Source organism: Polyodon spathula, chromosome 11 (genome assembly GCF_017654505.1).
Source record: "Polyodon spathula isolate WHYD16114869_AA chromosome 11, ASM1765450v1, whole genome shotgun sequence".
NCBI lineage: Eukaryota > Metazoa > Chordata > Actinopteri > Acipenseriformes > Polyodontidae > Polyodon > Polyodon spathula.
In genome coordinates this window covers 43,241,022-43,255,593 of record NC_054544.1, presented here as the reverse complement: position 1 = coordinate 43,255,593, position 14,572 = coordinate 43,241,022, and the positions used below count along the sequence as shown (strand labels likewise).

At 39.2% G+C, this 14,572-nt stretch overlaps 1 protein-coding gene across 2 annotated transcripts; it reads right to left on the bottom strand.

Annotated features, from left to right (window-relative positions):
- Nucleotides 1–1,547: 1,547 nt before the first annotated feature.
- Nucleotides 1,548–14,191, bottom strand: LOC121322738 (coagulation factor IX). Of its 2 annotated transcripts, none has more exons than XM_041262991.1 (9): nucleotides 14,084–14,191; nucleotides 12,615–12,711; nucleotides 11,521–11,684; nucleotides 10,212–10,245; nucleotides 8,014–8,127; nucleotides 6,648–6,782; nucleotides 5,385–5,614; nucleotides 4,579–4,696; nucleotides 1,548–2,212 (listed from the first exon to the last, which is right to left on the bottom strand). In XM_041262991.1, exons 2-9 carry the CDS (start codon nucleotides 12,682–12,684, stop codon nucleotides 1,656–1,658), a joined length of 1,422 nt encoding a protein of 473 aa, XP_041118925.1. In that variant the 5' UTR covers nucleotides 12,685–12,711; nucleotides 14,084–14,191; the 3' UTR covers nucleotides 1,548–1,655. The 2 variants fall into 2 exon arrangements, with proteins under 2 accessions (XP_041118925.1, XP_041118926.1); XM_041262992.1 differs by having other exon boundaries at nucleotides 11,521–11,681.
- Between the last annotated feature and the right edge of the window lie 381 nt (nucleotides 14,192–14,572).

Below are 14,572 nucleotides of genomic sequence, written 5' to 3'. Positions count from 1 at the left end.
GGAGCCCCTTTGTACAGAAATAAAGTTGTTACTTCGATTAAATAATAAACGATGTCTCACATTTAGTTCTGTACTGTTTATTTCTTCAGCAATTTAGAGGTTTGTAGGTAAGGGAAGTAAGTGCATTTTGTAGACACATTTCAATTTTAGCTTCAAATTTTGTATTACTTTCACTTGCATTTCAATGGGACTTGCAATTTGTAGTCCTAACATAAAATATGATCTGTTGGGCTTTTTAAGTTGGTTCATTTTCCCAGGTCATACAGAAAGTGGGGACCCATTCAATGAGTGCTAAGTCCTGAAAGTGAGTCTTTTTAAAACTGATTTTGCTGCTACTAATGTGAGAGTGGAAACCTGGGGTGAGGTTCTTTTGGTCGAACCATCAGTGAGGCTCAGAACCAAATATATTCAGCGTGTTTGAGCCATCAATGGGGCTCGGAACCAGATACATTCAGATGAGAACTTTGAAGGTTAAAAATCACGATTCAGCATAGTTGCAGGTATAGATGTTATAGTAAATTCACCCCCTGCCACCGTGAATATCTTTTATACACAAAATACACATTTAAAGCCTATTCCATACATTCTCCACTCCTTTTAATCTTTTGTTTTAGGCTAAATACATTGCTCCCTCAACTTCTTCCTTTAAAAATGTAGCTAGCAAAATGGTTTCCCACATTTTCTCTGCCGTGCACATCCATTCACTAGAGAGGCCTCAAATGTGCAGTTTTGAAAAAGAACATGTTTTGTTTTAACAAACATTTATTTATTTTTAATTTAGTCATTGCTAATGATTTTTTCCCACAATTTAGAATTGGCAATTGTATTATTATTAATTCTGGTTCACCTCTGAAACACACTGGTGGATCCACAGTGAAGCCATCAGACCTATAGTGCTGGAGGACAAGTATAATCAGAATGGCTCCACTGCAGATCTGCAGGTGCTTTATCAGCCACAGGCATCGCTGGTGCGCAGTGAACCGTGGATTCCCCTGCTGACCTAAGCCCTCCCTACCTGGGCGGCGCCCAGCCAATTGTGCACCGCTCCCTGGGAACACCCAGTCACAGTTGGCAATGACCGCCTGGATTTGAACCTCCAGGGTATAGGGCGCATCCTGCACGCCACGTGGAGCGCCTTCACTGGATGCGCCACTCGGGAGGCCCCAACAAACATGTTTAAATTGGTTAAACTAGGTTAAATATAGCTAATTTTGCAAGCCATGCTTTTAGACTCTTATACTTCTGACCATGCTGGGGTGAAATGACAAAGGAAGTAAAGCAGTAACAGACATCCTGCAAGGCAAGGAAACTGGGAACTTAATTTCAGCATCCAATTCAGGCTAGTGTTGCATTCCACGCAGAATTTGTTATAAATACTTTTTAAAGCAATAATGCCAACCTGTCTACAGCTATGGCCAAAAAGTTCTGCATCACCCTATAGAATTAACAAAGTCGAATGAGACCTGCTGAATAATGTAGTTTTCCATATACTTAATCTGACAATTTGAAATCGAACATGAAAAAATACTGTACTATTATTGCTTTTGGTTGACTTTTGCAATATCATATATATAGCTTTTTAAATTATTGTGTCAATCCTAAAATTCTAGGTGATGCAAAACACTTGGTCATAGCTGTCTATCGCACCTTTTTCTCTAAGCATTGTTGTTTTGTGAGGAGACTGTGTCCTGGATCCACGTGAGGTAGTTGGAGACGCGGGTGTACACCCCGTATTTGCCCTTGGCAGCACATCGCTCTCCCCAGCTGATCACCCCAGTCAGGTACCAGGTGTCTTTATAGTGCATGGCGAATGGCCCCCCACTGTCGCCGCGGCAGGAGTCCATGGCTTCCTCCAGGTATCCAGCGCAGAACATGTTGTCGGTGATCACCTGAGAGGTGGTCTTCATGCATTTCTCATAACTCACCACTGGGAGCGCCACCCTGCGCAGGAAGCGTGAGGAGCTGCTCAGGTAGCGGGTGCTGCCCCAGCCACTAGCTTGCCCGACATTGCCCTCCTGCAGCAGCAGCCTGGCCAGGTTAGTGTTGGGCAGACAGAGGGGGGTGACATACACACCTAACCTCGCGGGCTGCACCAGGTACAGCATGGCAATGTCACTGTCGAAGGTGGCGGAGTGAAAGTGAGGGTGAACCACCACCTTCTCAACCAGGATCTTCTGCTCATCCGAATCCCACCGTAACTTGTCATAGTTTCCTAATGAAAACAGAAATAAGGAGGAGGACTCATTAGGGTTAAAAATGTGAGTCGTTCTGCACTGGTCATGTCTGTCTGTAACACTACATGCTGCATCCAATCTCCCTCAAACTTATCTTTGATGGTTTAAAGTGGAATGACTGGTTTACTAACCTGATGAGATCTAAATGTTGTGTTGTGCTTCTAAGATGAAAAGTGACTCGGTAATCTACAGCTATGGCTAAAAGTTTTGCACCACCTATAATTTTAGGATCGAGACATAATTTGAACAAACCCCCCCCCCCCCCCCCCCAAAAAAAAAACGACATAATTTCGATCTGTTATTTAACACGTGATCAAAGAAAACACAAAATAGTATTAATTACTGGAAGCCATACTAGTAGTACAGTATTTCATGTTAGATTTTGTCACATTTCTAAATTTGTCAGTTTTTTTTATTTATATGGAAAACTATGAAGCAGTATGTAATTCAACATTATTCAGCAGGTTTAATTTGACTTTATGCGGCAAGATGTATTCATTCTATAGGGTGATGCAAAACCTTTGGCCATAGCTGTATTTCACGGTTTTAACAAAAGTAACACACTATTTTATCCCTTTACCCCACCCAGACTGCTTCTTGTCCAGTTCCCTAGGTAAATCATCTCTCTTCAAATAAATGCAAATCAATTTATCAAGCAAAATGTCTCAAATGCAAGTGGCAACCCCAAAGAATGTAAATACATTTTCTAGAACTTACAAACAACTGGAGTTGGGGGTATTTATTTCCTAATCAAAATTCCGATTTCATAGACCCTTGTTCTTTGTTCTTCGTTAACCCAAAAAAATGTGTTTCTATAATGGTAACCCCTGAAACATCATTTAATGTGACACCTGTCTAGATTAAATCAAACCAAACATGTATACAATAGAATCGAATGAATCCAGTTAGGACCATATTAACCTTTCCTACTGGATTATATTACTTCAACAAGCATGTCATTAATATCCATCCCCTGCCACAGGTATCCTTTCATATTCTCAACTCTCTCTGAAGTTTTAAATGAACAAATTGAATACAGTACAATCTGATGGGGTCCCCAAGTGGCTCATCCAGTTAAAGCGCTGCCGCTGGGAGCACAGGATGAGTCACACAGCTTGGACGTTGCCAGTTCATGTCTGGGCTGTGCAAAGAGGCCAAACTTTGCTGGGGACCCCGAGGGAGGGGGATGGGAAAACGGCAGGGATTGCTTCTCCTCATCGCACTACAGGGAACCCTACTGGCCAGACACCAAGTACAACTAGAGTGGATAAGAGGCAGGGCTGGTCTCTGTTCTCTAGTATCAGTGCTCGGTGTAAAAGCTGATTCTGGCTTTAGGCTTGTGAGATCAGAGGACACTTACACACCATCAGAACGTCTGTGCTGGAGGAAAAAAAAAACTTGGATATTCCAAATTGGGGGAAAATAAATAAAAATAATAATTGGTACTCTAAATTTAAAATAAATAAATCTGATCTTTAAGTCTGTTGCAGTTCCACCCGTCTGGGCCAGATTTCTTTCAGATATCCTTATTTTAACAGCCTAAAACGAGACACTTTTAACAGACCTCCGTGAGCAAAATGAGGTGCTGTTACAAAGAGAAAGCTAGTGGTCTGTAAGGAAACTAACTTGATGTCTGTAAATGAATGTGCACAATACCAAGTGCTATGTTAGTAGGTTTTAATTTATTGATTCCAGTATTCAAAAATTACACACAGATAGCTTAAACATTATCGTTAGACAACACTATAGCACCTAGTTATAAACAGAAATCAGATAGTGATCAATTACCTAATGTTCTGGGAGAAGATACAGTGATGGTCTGTCAACAGGAGAGGATTTTCAGGTAGCTTGTCTCATTCTCACTGGTGCCTGTCTAATACAGTATATCATATCTAACTGTGTGTGAAGCTGAACTTTGTGAACTCTGTTTACATTCTGTCTTCCTATCAATATCTAAACACTATCAATTTCTTGGTGTGAGTTACAATGTTGTTCTAGACACAGAACATAGATCTCTTCTACACAAGGACAAATGTACCCCACTTTATCAATTCCCTGTTCCTCTGTCTTCTGAGATGGCTGAGTTGGGAAACATCTTCCCACCACTGCTTACCTTACAGCTATGCTTGGGCAGTATTCTCAAGTAAGTGTAATCACAATATTAGTTTAACCTTCCTTAACCTCACAGGTGGAGGCTGCGTGGTCCGGTAGTTAAAAAAAGGGGTTTGTAGTTGTAAGTGGCTCTGCAGCTAATGCATAGTTCATACACCCTGATCTCTGTAAGTTGTCTTGGATAAAGACGCCTGCTAAAAAAAACAAACAAACGGTGTGAGCGGCTAGTTACCTATGGTGACATGGTGAGGGGTGATTTCCTCGAAGCAGTGTGCAGCGCTTACAACCCAGCGGGCTGTAATTAGAGTCCCGCCACAGAAACCAAAGTCATTTTTCTGATGGATGTAAACCTTAAAATACAAAGTCAGAGATAATTCTGAGGACACGGGACAGGGAAATACAACATTTCCTAATTTAAACTGTATTTATTTTCTGATGTTTAAGAATTGTATCCACCTGCTTGAGAATGAGCAGTATTTCCTTAAAAAATAGTTTTTCCTTATTCTTTTCTGGTAGTGCAGAAGGATATTATCGTTATTACTGTCAGCTTCTGGTTATGAGATGCCAGGCGGTTAGAGTTATGGACAGGTTTCTAGCCATGCTAAATGTTTCAGTAATGAACATTTAACGACTTTTAAAAATTATGTTTAATTTGTGTAAACTTTCTTCCCACAGTCCATGCTACAAACCAGAACCAAGTTGAATCACTAGCTTTCTTTATAAAAAAGTTACCATAGTAATTATTCAGTTTTCTCATGTTTTTTCCTATATTTATACTAAAATTGATTTTACATGTTTTTTTAAATATGCTTTACCATAGATCTCTTTGCTTTATAATGCTCACCTACAATGCTTTCACTACGCTTTATTACACTTTTCTGTGCTTTTACAATGGTAAACTAAAAGTAGCCTGTAGCCAGGTCATTATATATTCTATAAACAGCTAAAGCAATAATGTGACTACAACGACAGCACAGTCCATGTTAATACATTTTCTGTTGTGCCGCTATAATTGCGAGAAGCAAGACCCTCCCCCACCTGCCAGGGACACTCGCCCCTACGACACAGCATCCCCCCCACAATCCGCAGATCAGTGTTCATGGCCTGTTCAGGCTCAGGGAGGGTGTGGTTCGTTGAGTTGCCCCCGGCGACCAACTCATTCAGGTCCATGTAATCGTTTTTTTCAGTGTGGTTCAAGGGCAGCATCTCATCCAAGAGGGAGCGGCTACTGTAGGGGATATACTGCTTCATCCCACAGGGGAAATCCACTATGAAGTGAAAAACAGAGAGCATGTGACACTTCTCTAACTCGTCCATACGTTTCAGGTTAAATGATAAAGAGATTTTATTTATATGAAATGTTAGATTCGATTTTTATACAGCCTTAAAAAACAGAGATCAACACGTACAGGTTTACAGCTGGACTAAAAACTATAAACCACGGGCTTGTAAAAAAAAAACATTTATGTTCCAAAATTGTAACTGGCCAACATTAGTGATGTCTTCAATCTGGACTTGAAAGTGGGCAGTTTTCTAGATAAGAGTTATTTCTGTATTATTTGGGTATAAAACCACTGTTAAAATAGTGAAGAAAAGTTAAGAAAAGTTCTCGTTTTTGGAGCCACGCAAGACATTGTTTTATTATTAATGTTACTATGAGAAAATAAATCTCTTAGTAACATTTAATCTCTGATTAAAATACAGTTTTTGGTGTCCTAGTCATTTCTAGGTATGACATACTGTACATAAAAACCTTTTTTGGTCTTTTGAATAGGACTTGTGGATACAGATCTCCATCTTTATTTCACTCGCTGTCTTGTACCCTGGGCCAGAACCATAGCTGACATTCCACCGAGGTCAAACTTAGGTTTCAAGCTATAGCTGCTGTATTTATATGACTGCTTGGTGTTTACTATTCAACCTCCAAATCTATGTTACACGACAAACCAACAGAGAAAATTAGAGTCTTTTGTACTTTACCAGAATTTTTACATGAGCATCAGCATTTATACAAAAAAACAACCGAGGACACGACCTCTGTGTCCTCATATCTAGTTATGGCCATACTTTAGATACAGTGAAGGATTCTTATACAGTAAAATATAGAACTTGTGAAATTTGCTGTGAAAATGGGCCAACTGTGAATGAACCAAATAAGAACATGATGGAATGGGGACACACCGAGGAAGAGCTGTATTGTGAGGTAGTGTTCAGCCCCTCAATAAGAACCTTATATTAAGAGTCAGCCCATTTCCACTCATACGTTTGGCCCCTGATGTTTTGTAACAGTATGATAGATACCTATTTTTTCACAGGTTTTCCCATCTTCTTCCAGTCTGTAGTCTTGAGCACAGCTGCACTGCACACTGACAGAGCGATACCTGTTTGTGCAATACTGCTGGCAACCCCCATTCTTATACTCGCACTCGAAAACTTCTAAAACATATAGAGATACAGAACAAAGACTTTATGCAAGTAATTTCCCTTATAACAGTCATGTGTTTGCCATGGTTATGCACTGTATTAAGCATAGCATTTTCTCCTCTGGAGAAAAATTGTCCCCACCCCTTAAGAACCGTTTTTCCTGTCAGTAACCAATAAGCTGCTTTCTTTAATGACTGACATGTTGTGCAGCCAATAAGATACTTTGAACCCGAAGACAGTACTGGGGTGAAATGACCTAGGAAGTAAAGCAGTTACAGATTTACAAGCAAGGCAGGCAAACTGAGAACTTTCTTTAATCTTGTGTACTACCAGAAATCATGATTTAGAATGAAAATACAGGCTGGCTATAACATGAGTTTATTTGAAAACTGCATTTATGAGTCCTATATAGTTAATAAGAATTCTGAAATTATTTTCTGAGCTACAATCACTTTAACATCCTTCTCAAACTATGTGAAATGATGACCCTTATACAATAAGACAAACCCTACACATGACATAGTAACTTATTATAAATCACACAAATGAAGACTGTACTCAGTAGGGGAAGCAACTGATTGGTTATTGACAGGAAAGAAGCCAATGAAGGGGTGGAGACAAATTCACCTTCTAGGTGAAATGACCCAAGAGAACCCATTTCTCGTACTTATGTTTTCTATGTACTATGCACTCAGAAACCAATACTAGCAGGAATGCTCGGATTACATCACCAGAAGTGGGTGGAGCTAAAACCAGAAGTGCTGTTAAAATCTATTTTTCAAAGTGACCGTAATATATCTCTGAAAAGAATAACGCTTAGCTCCATTGTCTCAGATAATGTGTGACACTGGTCCCTCCTTCTTCCCCCTGTGGACTGGCTCTCTATCTCTAGACTTGAGACTGACAGCATACTCATCATTACGAATACTCGCTTGTGCAAGTAGTCCAGCACACCCCTATGCAAGACTATCTGAAAGCAAGGCCTACAAACAGAGAATTGTTTAACCTAGAGTAGTTACATGTTTTAAAATACATGTGTTTCTTTCAAAACTGCACATTTGAGACATGTAATTAATTAATGTATATGGAGGAGAACTATTTTGTTAGCTACAATTACTTTTTAAAAAAGTATTACATTTTGTGACTTTTCTCTGTGCAACTAAATAGTAAAACCCCATTTGGTAGAGCAGGTAGGAAATTCAAAACATCCCCACGGTAGCAGGAAAAGGATTCAAACTCTGACCTGCTTCACATCTGCTCCCTTCAAAGCGTGGCGGACACATGCAGGAAAAATCGCCATCAGTGACAATGCACACGCCTCCGTTTTCACAATGGTTCTGCTTGCAGGTGTTTACATCTGAAAGAGACAAGGACTCATGGTTAGTGTATGCAACCATTTATTCTGTTAACATAGCCAATCTTTCACTAGTAGCAGCAAGGAGGCAAGTGTGAGGTATTTAATGTAGAGCCTAGCCAACCAAATGATCTTCTTTGCTAATGCACTGACACCACAGATGTCCAATCATGTAAAATCATGGAATCAAATAGATGGAAACTAGAGGAGTATCTATCTACACAGCAACAGAATCATAGGAGACAGCCAGCACTGATTCAGAAAAGGATGCTCCTGCCTGACAAACCTCTTGGACTTCTTCAAAGAAGTCACTGTAACAATGGACACAAAAAGAGCCTATGAGATCATATACTTTGACAAAGTGCCACATGAAAGGCATATCTTCAAACTGCAGTCCATGGGAATACAAGGTAGTGCACACTTACAGCAGAGGCGTGGCAAATTAAATTCAATGTCAACAAACGTAAAGCAGTCACAAAAATATCAGCTCCAAATACCAAATGGGTGGTATAGAAATAGAAAAGGCACACCCAGAGGAAGACCTCAGTGTTATAATAGATTCATCACACGGTGTGGGGAAGCAATCAAAATGGAAAACAGGATACCTGGGTATACAGCCAAAAGTGTACAGTACAAATCCAAGGAGGTTATGATGAGGCTATATAATTCGACCCTTCTTGCTCGTTTTGTTGTTAGTAGCTTATTGATCCCAGAATCTCATCAAGCAGCTTCTTGAAAGATCCCAAGGTGTCAGCTTCAACAACATTACTGGGGAGATGGTTCCAGACCCTCACAATTCTCTGTGTAAAAAGTGCCTCCTATTTTCTGTTCTGAATGCCCCTTTATCTAATCTCTATTTGTAACCCCTGGTCCTTGTTTCTTTTTTCAGGTCAAAAAATTCCCTTGTGTCAACATTGTCAATACCTTTTATAATTTTGACTGCTTGAATCAGATCGCGGCATAGTCTTCTTTGTTCAATGCACTAGTGAGACCACACTTGTCCAATTCTGTTCACAGCACTACAGCACCACAGCACCAAAGGACTTAAAGGACTGAGCTACAAAGAAAGGCTGAAAGACCTGAAAATATTTAACCTGGAACAATGAAGATCTGGGAGGATGTGATTGAAGTCAATCAAATCTTAAAAGGAGTTGAAAAGTTAACTCAAACCAATACATTAAGTGCAGTACAGGAACCAGGACCAGAAGACACAGTTGGAAATTAAGTGGAAATAGACTTAAGACAGAGGGAAGGAGACGCACAGAGAGGTGAGGGTGTGGAATAGGCTACCTAGTCATTTTTCTCAGACAGAAGCACTCCAAGCCTTTAAGTCGCTACCAGAAAACAGGATGAGCTAAGATTGGCTGAATGGCCTCCTCTCGTTCTTATGCTTGTATGCCACTTGTTCAAACTTTTTTTGCAAGAGGACACCTGTAATAATTAGATCACATTTACACACTCTATCCCACCAGCGATCAATCATGAAATATATGGGCATATGGGCACCAGTTTGGGTTAAATTTAAGGATAACGTAGCTGACCAAATAATTCCATAAATCTTTGTGCATTTGTATATTCATTATGTAGGTCTCAAATGCCCACTTCTCAAAAAACTAAACATATACTACACCGGTTAAAAGAATCTTGGTTTGAAAGCCATGCTTTCTGTAAGATTGTCCTCACCCTTTCAATGGCTTCTTTCCATTCATTAACAAACCAGCGGATTCCATTATTGACTAACATGCTTTGCAGCCATTATAATACTTTGATCCAGAAGAACCCCGCTAAACTGACCCAGGAAGTGCACGTGTAACAGATACACTGAAAAAAGGCAGAAACTGATTAATCTAAAGTAGTAATGAAAATAATTGTCTGCTATAACATGTGTTTCTTTCAGAACTGCACATCTGAGTCTTTGGAAGCTAACAGGAGTGAAAAACAGATACGATTTCTGGAATTATTACTTCAATATGGGGGCATTATGGAACCCATAGGGTTCATTTCAGGAAGCCTAGAAAGTACATATATTGCTTTTATGTTACCACTTTAATAATTAACAAAGAGAAAATAAGAAGGATGTCACTCACTAGGTTGTCTGTTGTATTTGTTCCAAAACTCATCCTGGAAAGAGTAGAGCAAAAATAAGCTTTATGCTTTACTGACAGCATCAATATTTAAAGTGGAAAATATGATTATCACGCATGTATAACTTTAAACAATCCATAATGTTAAACAATCAACCATCAGATAGCAGTACCAGAAAAAAAAACAAAAAAAAAACATCGTTCTACAATGAAACAAGAGTTCAAATAGGAGTCTTACTGGATACCCATATACACAGCTTAACAGGAATTAGATTCAGCTGAGTGTGCAGACTACACTAAAACACAACTTTTACAGTACATTATTTTAAATTGATTGTTTTTTTTTAAACCAGCATTAGTCTCTGAAATATATTTTTATGTTTGAATATATATTGCAAAGCTATCTATACAGTGAATATATAATGGAATGCTTTGCACTATAACATATATTTTGGAAACTGAATACATTATAATACATAATGAATACAAAAGTATTGCATTTAAAATAAATGTAATCTTCTATGCTGGAAAGCACCTTCAAATAACTGTAGCTACAAAGTAGCTCCATACATTTTCTGCATCATTCACATCCATTCATTATAGACAGTTGGTCTCAAATTGCCAATTTTGAAAGCAAAATGTATTTTAACAAATGTGTATTTTTATTTTAAAATATTATATCAGCTACTATAATCCATTAAATAAATCTCTGCAAACCACGCATTGCATTTAGGCAGTCTATAACTTCCTGGGGGTAAAATTGGCCCCACCCCTTCCCTGGGTATTTTCATCTCAGTAACCAACCAGCTGCTTCCCATAATAACTGACATGCTTTCCAACTAGTAAGACACTATGGAGGTGAAATGACTACACTTTTTGAAACATGGTGAATAGATATGCATGGCGGAGAACAAATATGGAACTAATTTGTTGGTTAAAATTACTTTAAATGAGTTTAAAAATATTATGAATTAACTTACTGGGGTTACAGAGCTTCATTTTAGTGTAAAAGTTCTTATTGTGTTGAATATCCTGGGGTAGACTATAATTACAAGTACACATATATGTGATAAATCGATTGATATACAGTAAACATGTTCTCATTAATGCATTAAAGATTCATATCTTATTTCATCGTAACTCTCTCTGTTATATACTCCATTAAATTAATTTATTGACTTAAGGCAGCATTTCCCTGGAGAAACACCCTCACTCCACACCTCCATGTGAAAGCGAAGGGAAATAACTTTGTTCAGAACATTGCCAGTGGAACTTATTCTACACTTGCACTGGTGGCTTTAGGGACACCTACAGTTTTCTCTTTGTTTTTGAAGATTTCATAGGCCTCCTCAAAGGAGCACGCTTCCTCATAGCATTCCCTCTCCAGATTGCCAGGCCTCATCTCTTCCAGGAAGTAGTTAGCCCGTATCCGTCTCTTCAGCACCCCATTGGCTGCCTTCTTCTCCACGAACACTGCTGATACAACCAGACAGACAGACGTGTCAGCTGACAACTATGACAGATTCACTGGGGTAACCATTTTACAGCAAAGCTCCTCAACTAGACTCAAACCCCAAATCTACAAAACAGAGCGACTGGGCTTGGTGTTGAAATAGTGGGTTTCTGGAGTGCTGGCTGTCAGGACTGCTTTCACGTGGAACACCATAACATTCAGTATTGGCAGTCAGTCACCATTGCCGAAACCAGCTAACTTTAGTAGTCATATTGCCAGGATAACGTTCGTGGAGCAGTCTCTGTTCATTGACATTTTCGTATCTCCTGAGTGAGATGCTTTGAGCTGATTTGCCAGCTCTTGTCCAACTTGACAGAGGTTGCTATTTCTCTTTGAGTCTCTGGAATGTAGACACTACATGATTCAAATCACAATCTGAATCACAATCAAACCTATAATATACTCCCAGATAAGCACTGCTTTTCTACCTGCTGTATCCCTTCCCCTTACCTGCCAGTCTCTGCTACTCCTATATTCCCTGCTCCCTCCTCTTTTCTGGTAGTAGACTCTGACTTGAATGATCCTTCCCATACCCCTAGATTCCCTTGCATTTACCCACCTGATTTTGGATATCCCTTTGTTTTAGATACTAGACTGTTTACTCTGTAGAGCAGGATCCTGCTTCTTGTCTGACTGACAGCCCTCCATGTGCTGCCAACCTGTCTCATCTCCACTGCCCTAGGACACACCCCCTATGAACTAGCATCACTGCATACTGGTCAATCCAGTCCTCTGACTCTGTCACCTCAGTGGCACACTATAGACACTGGTGTACATTTGGACAAAGGGGTATGTGGAAGAAATCCACTGATTATTACATTCACTGGAGAACAAGAATCGGTAAAGAGCCGAAGTCATAGAAACATGCAGGGCTGCTTCAAGCAAAAACCCACCTGGAGTGCAAGAGATTGCTCCCAGACATGCAAAGGAGAGGAATATATAGAAGGATGTGCTTATCGCCATGTTGACACAGCTTCAGTCTTCTAGCTTCTGCAAGGAACAAGAAAAATAAAGTGAAGTGGGGTGCCGGTCACAAAAATATGGGATCCACATTGGGGTGTTTAGAAAAGAACCAAGAGAAAGACCTCTGTGTTGTAATAGACTGATCGCTCTCAGCTACCAGACAGGCAAACAGAACGCTTGGGTATATAGACAAAATGTAGAGTAGAAATCCAAGGAGGTTGTGATGAGTTGTGCTATGTACCATTCTGGTCACCACAGTATCAAAGGGTTATTGTGGTCTTGGATGGAGTCCAATGAAAAGCAACCAGACTAATCCCAGGGTTTAAATGAACAAGTAATGAAGATTGTCTGAAGGAACAGAATCTATTTAGACTAAAGCAAAGACAAATTAGGGGGGGGGGCTTGTGTGTTGTTAATCACGAGGCGAAGCCAAGTGTCCTTAACAACCGTGTGAGAAGTGGTAATATCCCACTACACTCCACACCCTGCAGTGCCATATTATGATTATGAGTAAACAAGAGGAGTCAATCTGTTAATATATGTTTGTATTCAAAGTGATTGAACAAGCATCACATTCCTAAACAAATCATATGCCTCAGCAAGAATGAGTAAATGTGTTTTTAAGAGAGGTATTTCTATACTTGGTGCCCCAATGGATTCTGCCACCATGCCATATTATAACAGAAGTTTGCATGCAGTGGATAATGTTATACATGTGTTTCCAAATGACTTCTGTGCAGTGCCTTGGACAACAAGTGGCTTCAAATAATCAATCAATTAGCTCTTTAAATGCACTGATACTAGTTACGCTCATGTACGTTTGTTGGAACTCTAATGTCTAGTTATTGTAATGAAGAGATTACAGTGAACATTGTATTGTCAGCCCTGCTGTCATAGAGAATGCACTAACCAGCCCTCAATCTCTGCTATTTACACTACACTTCAGTACTTCAATACATCTACAGGTAAAGGGGTTGAATTATATATTTTAGGAGGTTTATTCAAATAAATTTCACAGTTGTAATGCAATAATTCAAACATGCCCCCAGTCCCAGTTAGCTCAGATAATAGAGGTTTGACTTTACTTATGGTAATTTGGTATGTCCTTATATTTCATAGTTTCCTGCCGTCTTGTCATAGTATGTAAACACTTTTTTAGTCGTAGGGGTATCTCTTCTCATTCAGTTTCACTTGCTCAATACTTGAAGATTTTTTATTTGTACCACCATCAACCTAATGACACCATCAAAGACTTACCATTTAATAAATGAATATTTCGATACCTGGTTAATGGCATTGGAAATCTACACAGTGCCTTCCATTTCTTATTCTTATTTCACCTGTTCAGTTCATGTAAAAATACATTTTAATAAACCATGGAGAAATAAATCTAACTTACCATAAAGCCTGTTTTTATAACTCAAATCCAAGAGCGTGCTCTTTGTTCCTGAGCTGATGAATAACTGTCTTTTAAATATTTACACAGAGAGTAAGCTTAGAGGTTGAGTAAATACACCCGCACACTACACTGAGGCACGAATAAGCTTCATTTCTGAGGGGGAGGTCAGAATGAACGATCCTGCTTAACATTTCCTAACTGCTATACAAACTGGCATATGCATTTCTATAAACAGAGATTACACTGTGCCCTGGACTACAATCCCACAATTCACCGCAGTGAAAGACATTTCTAAGGAAACAATTAAAGTGAAATAAAAATGATTTTATATCAAAACAGTAAAAGGTAAGACAATTACAGATAAAATAAGATGTTTTATTCCATTTAATGAATACCTCTTAAAGAAAATTACTCAGAAAATAAGAGTACATGTGCACCCTTAATGTGGGGTTTGATTGATGAAAATATCACAGCAATACATAAGAACAT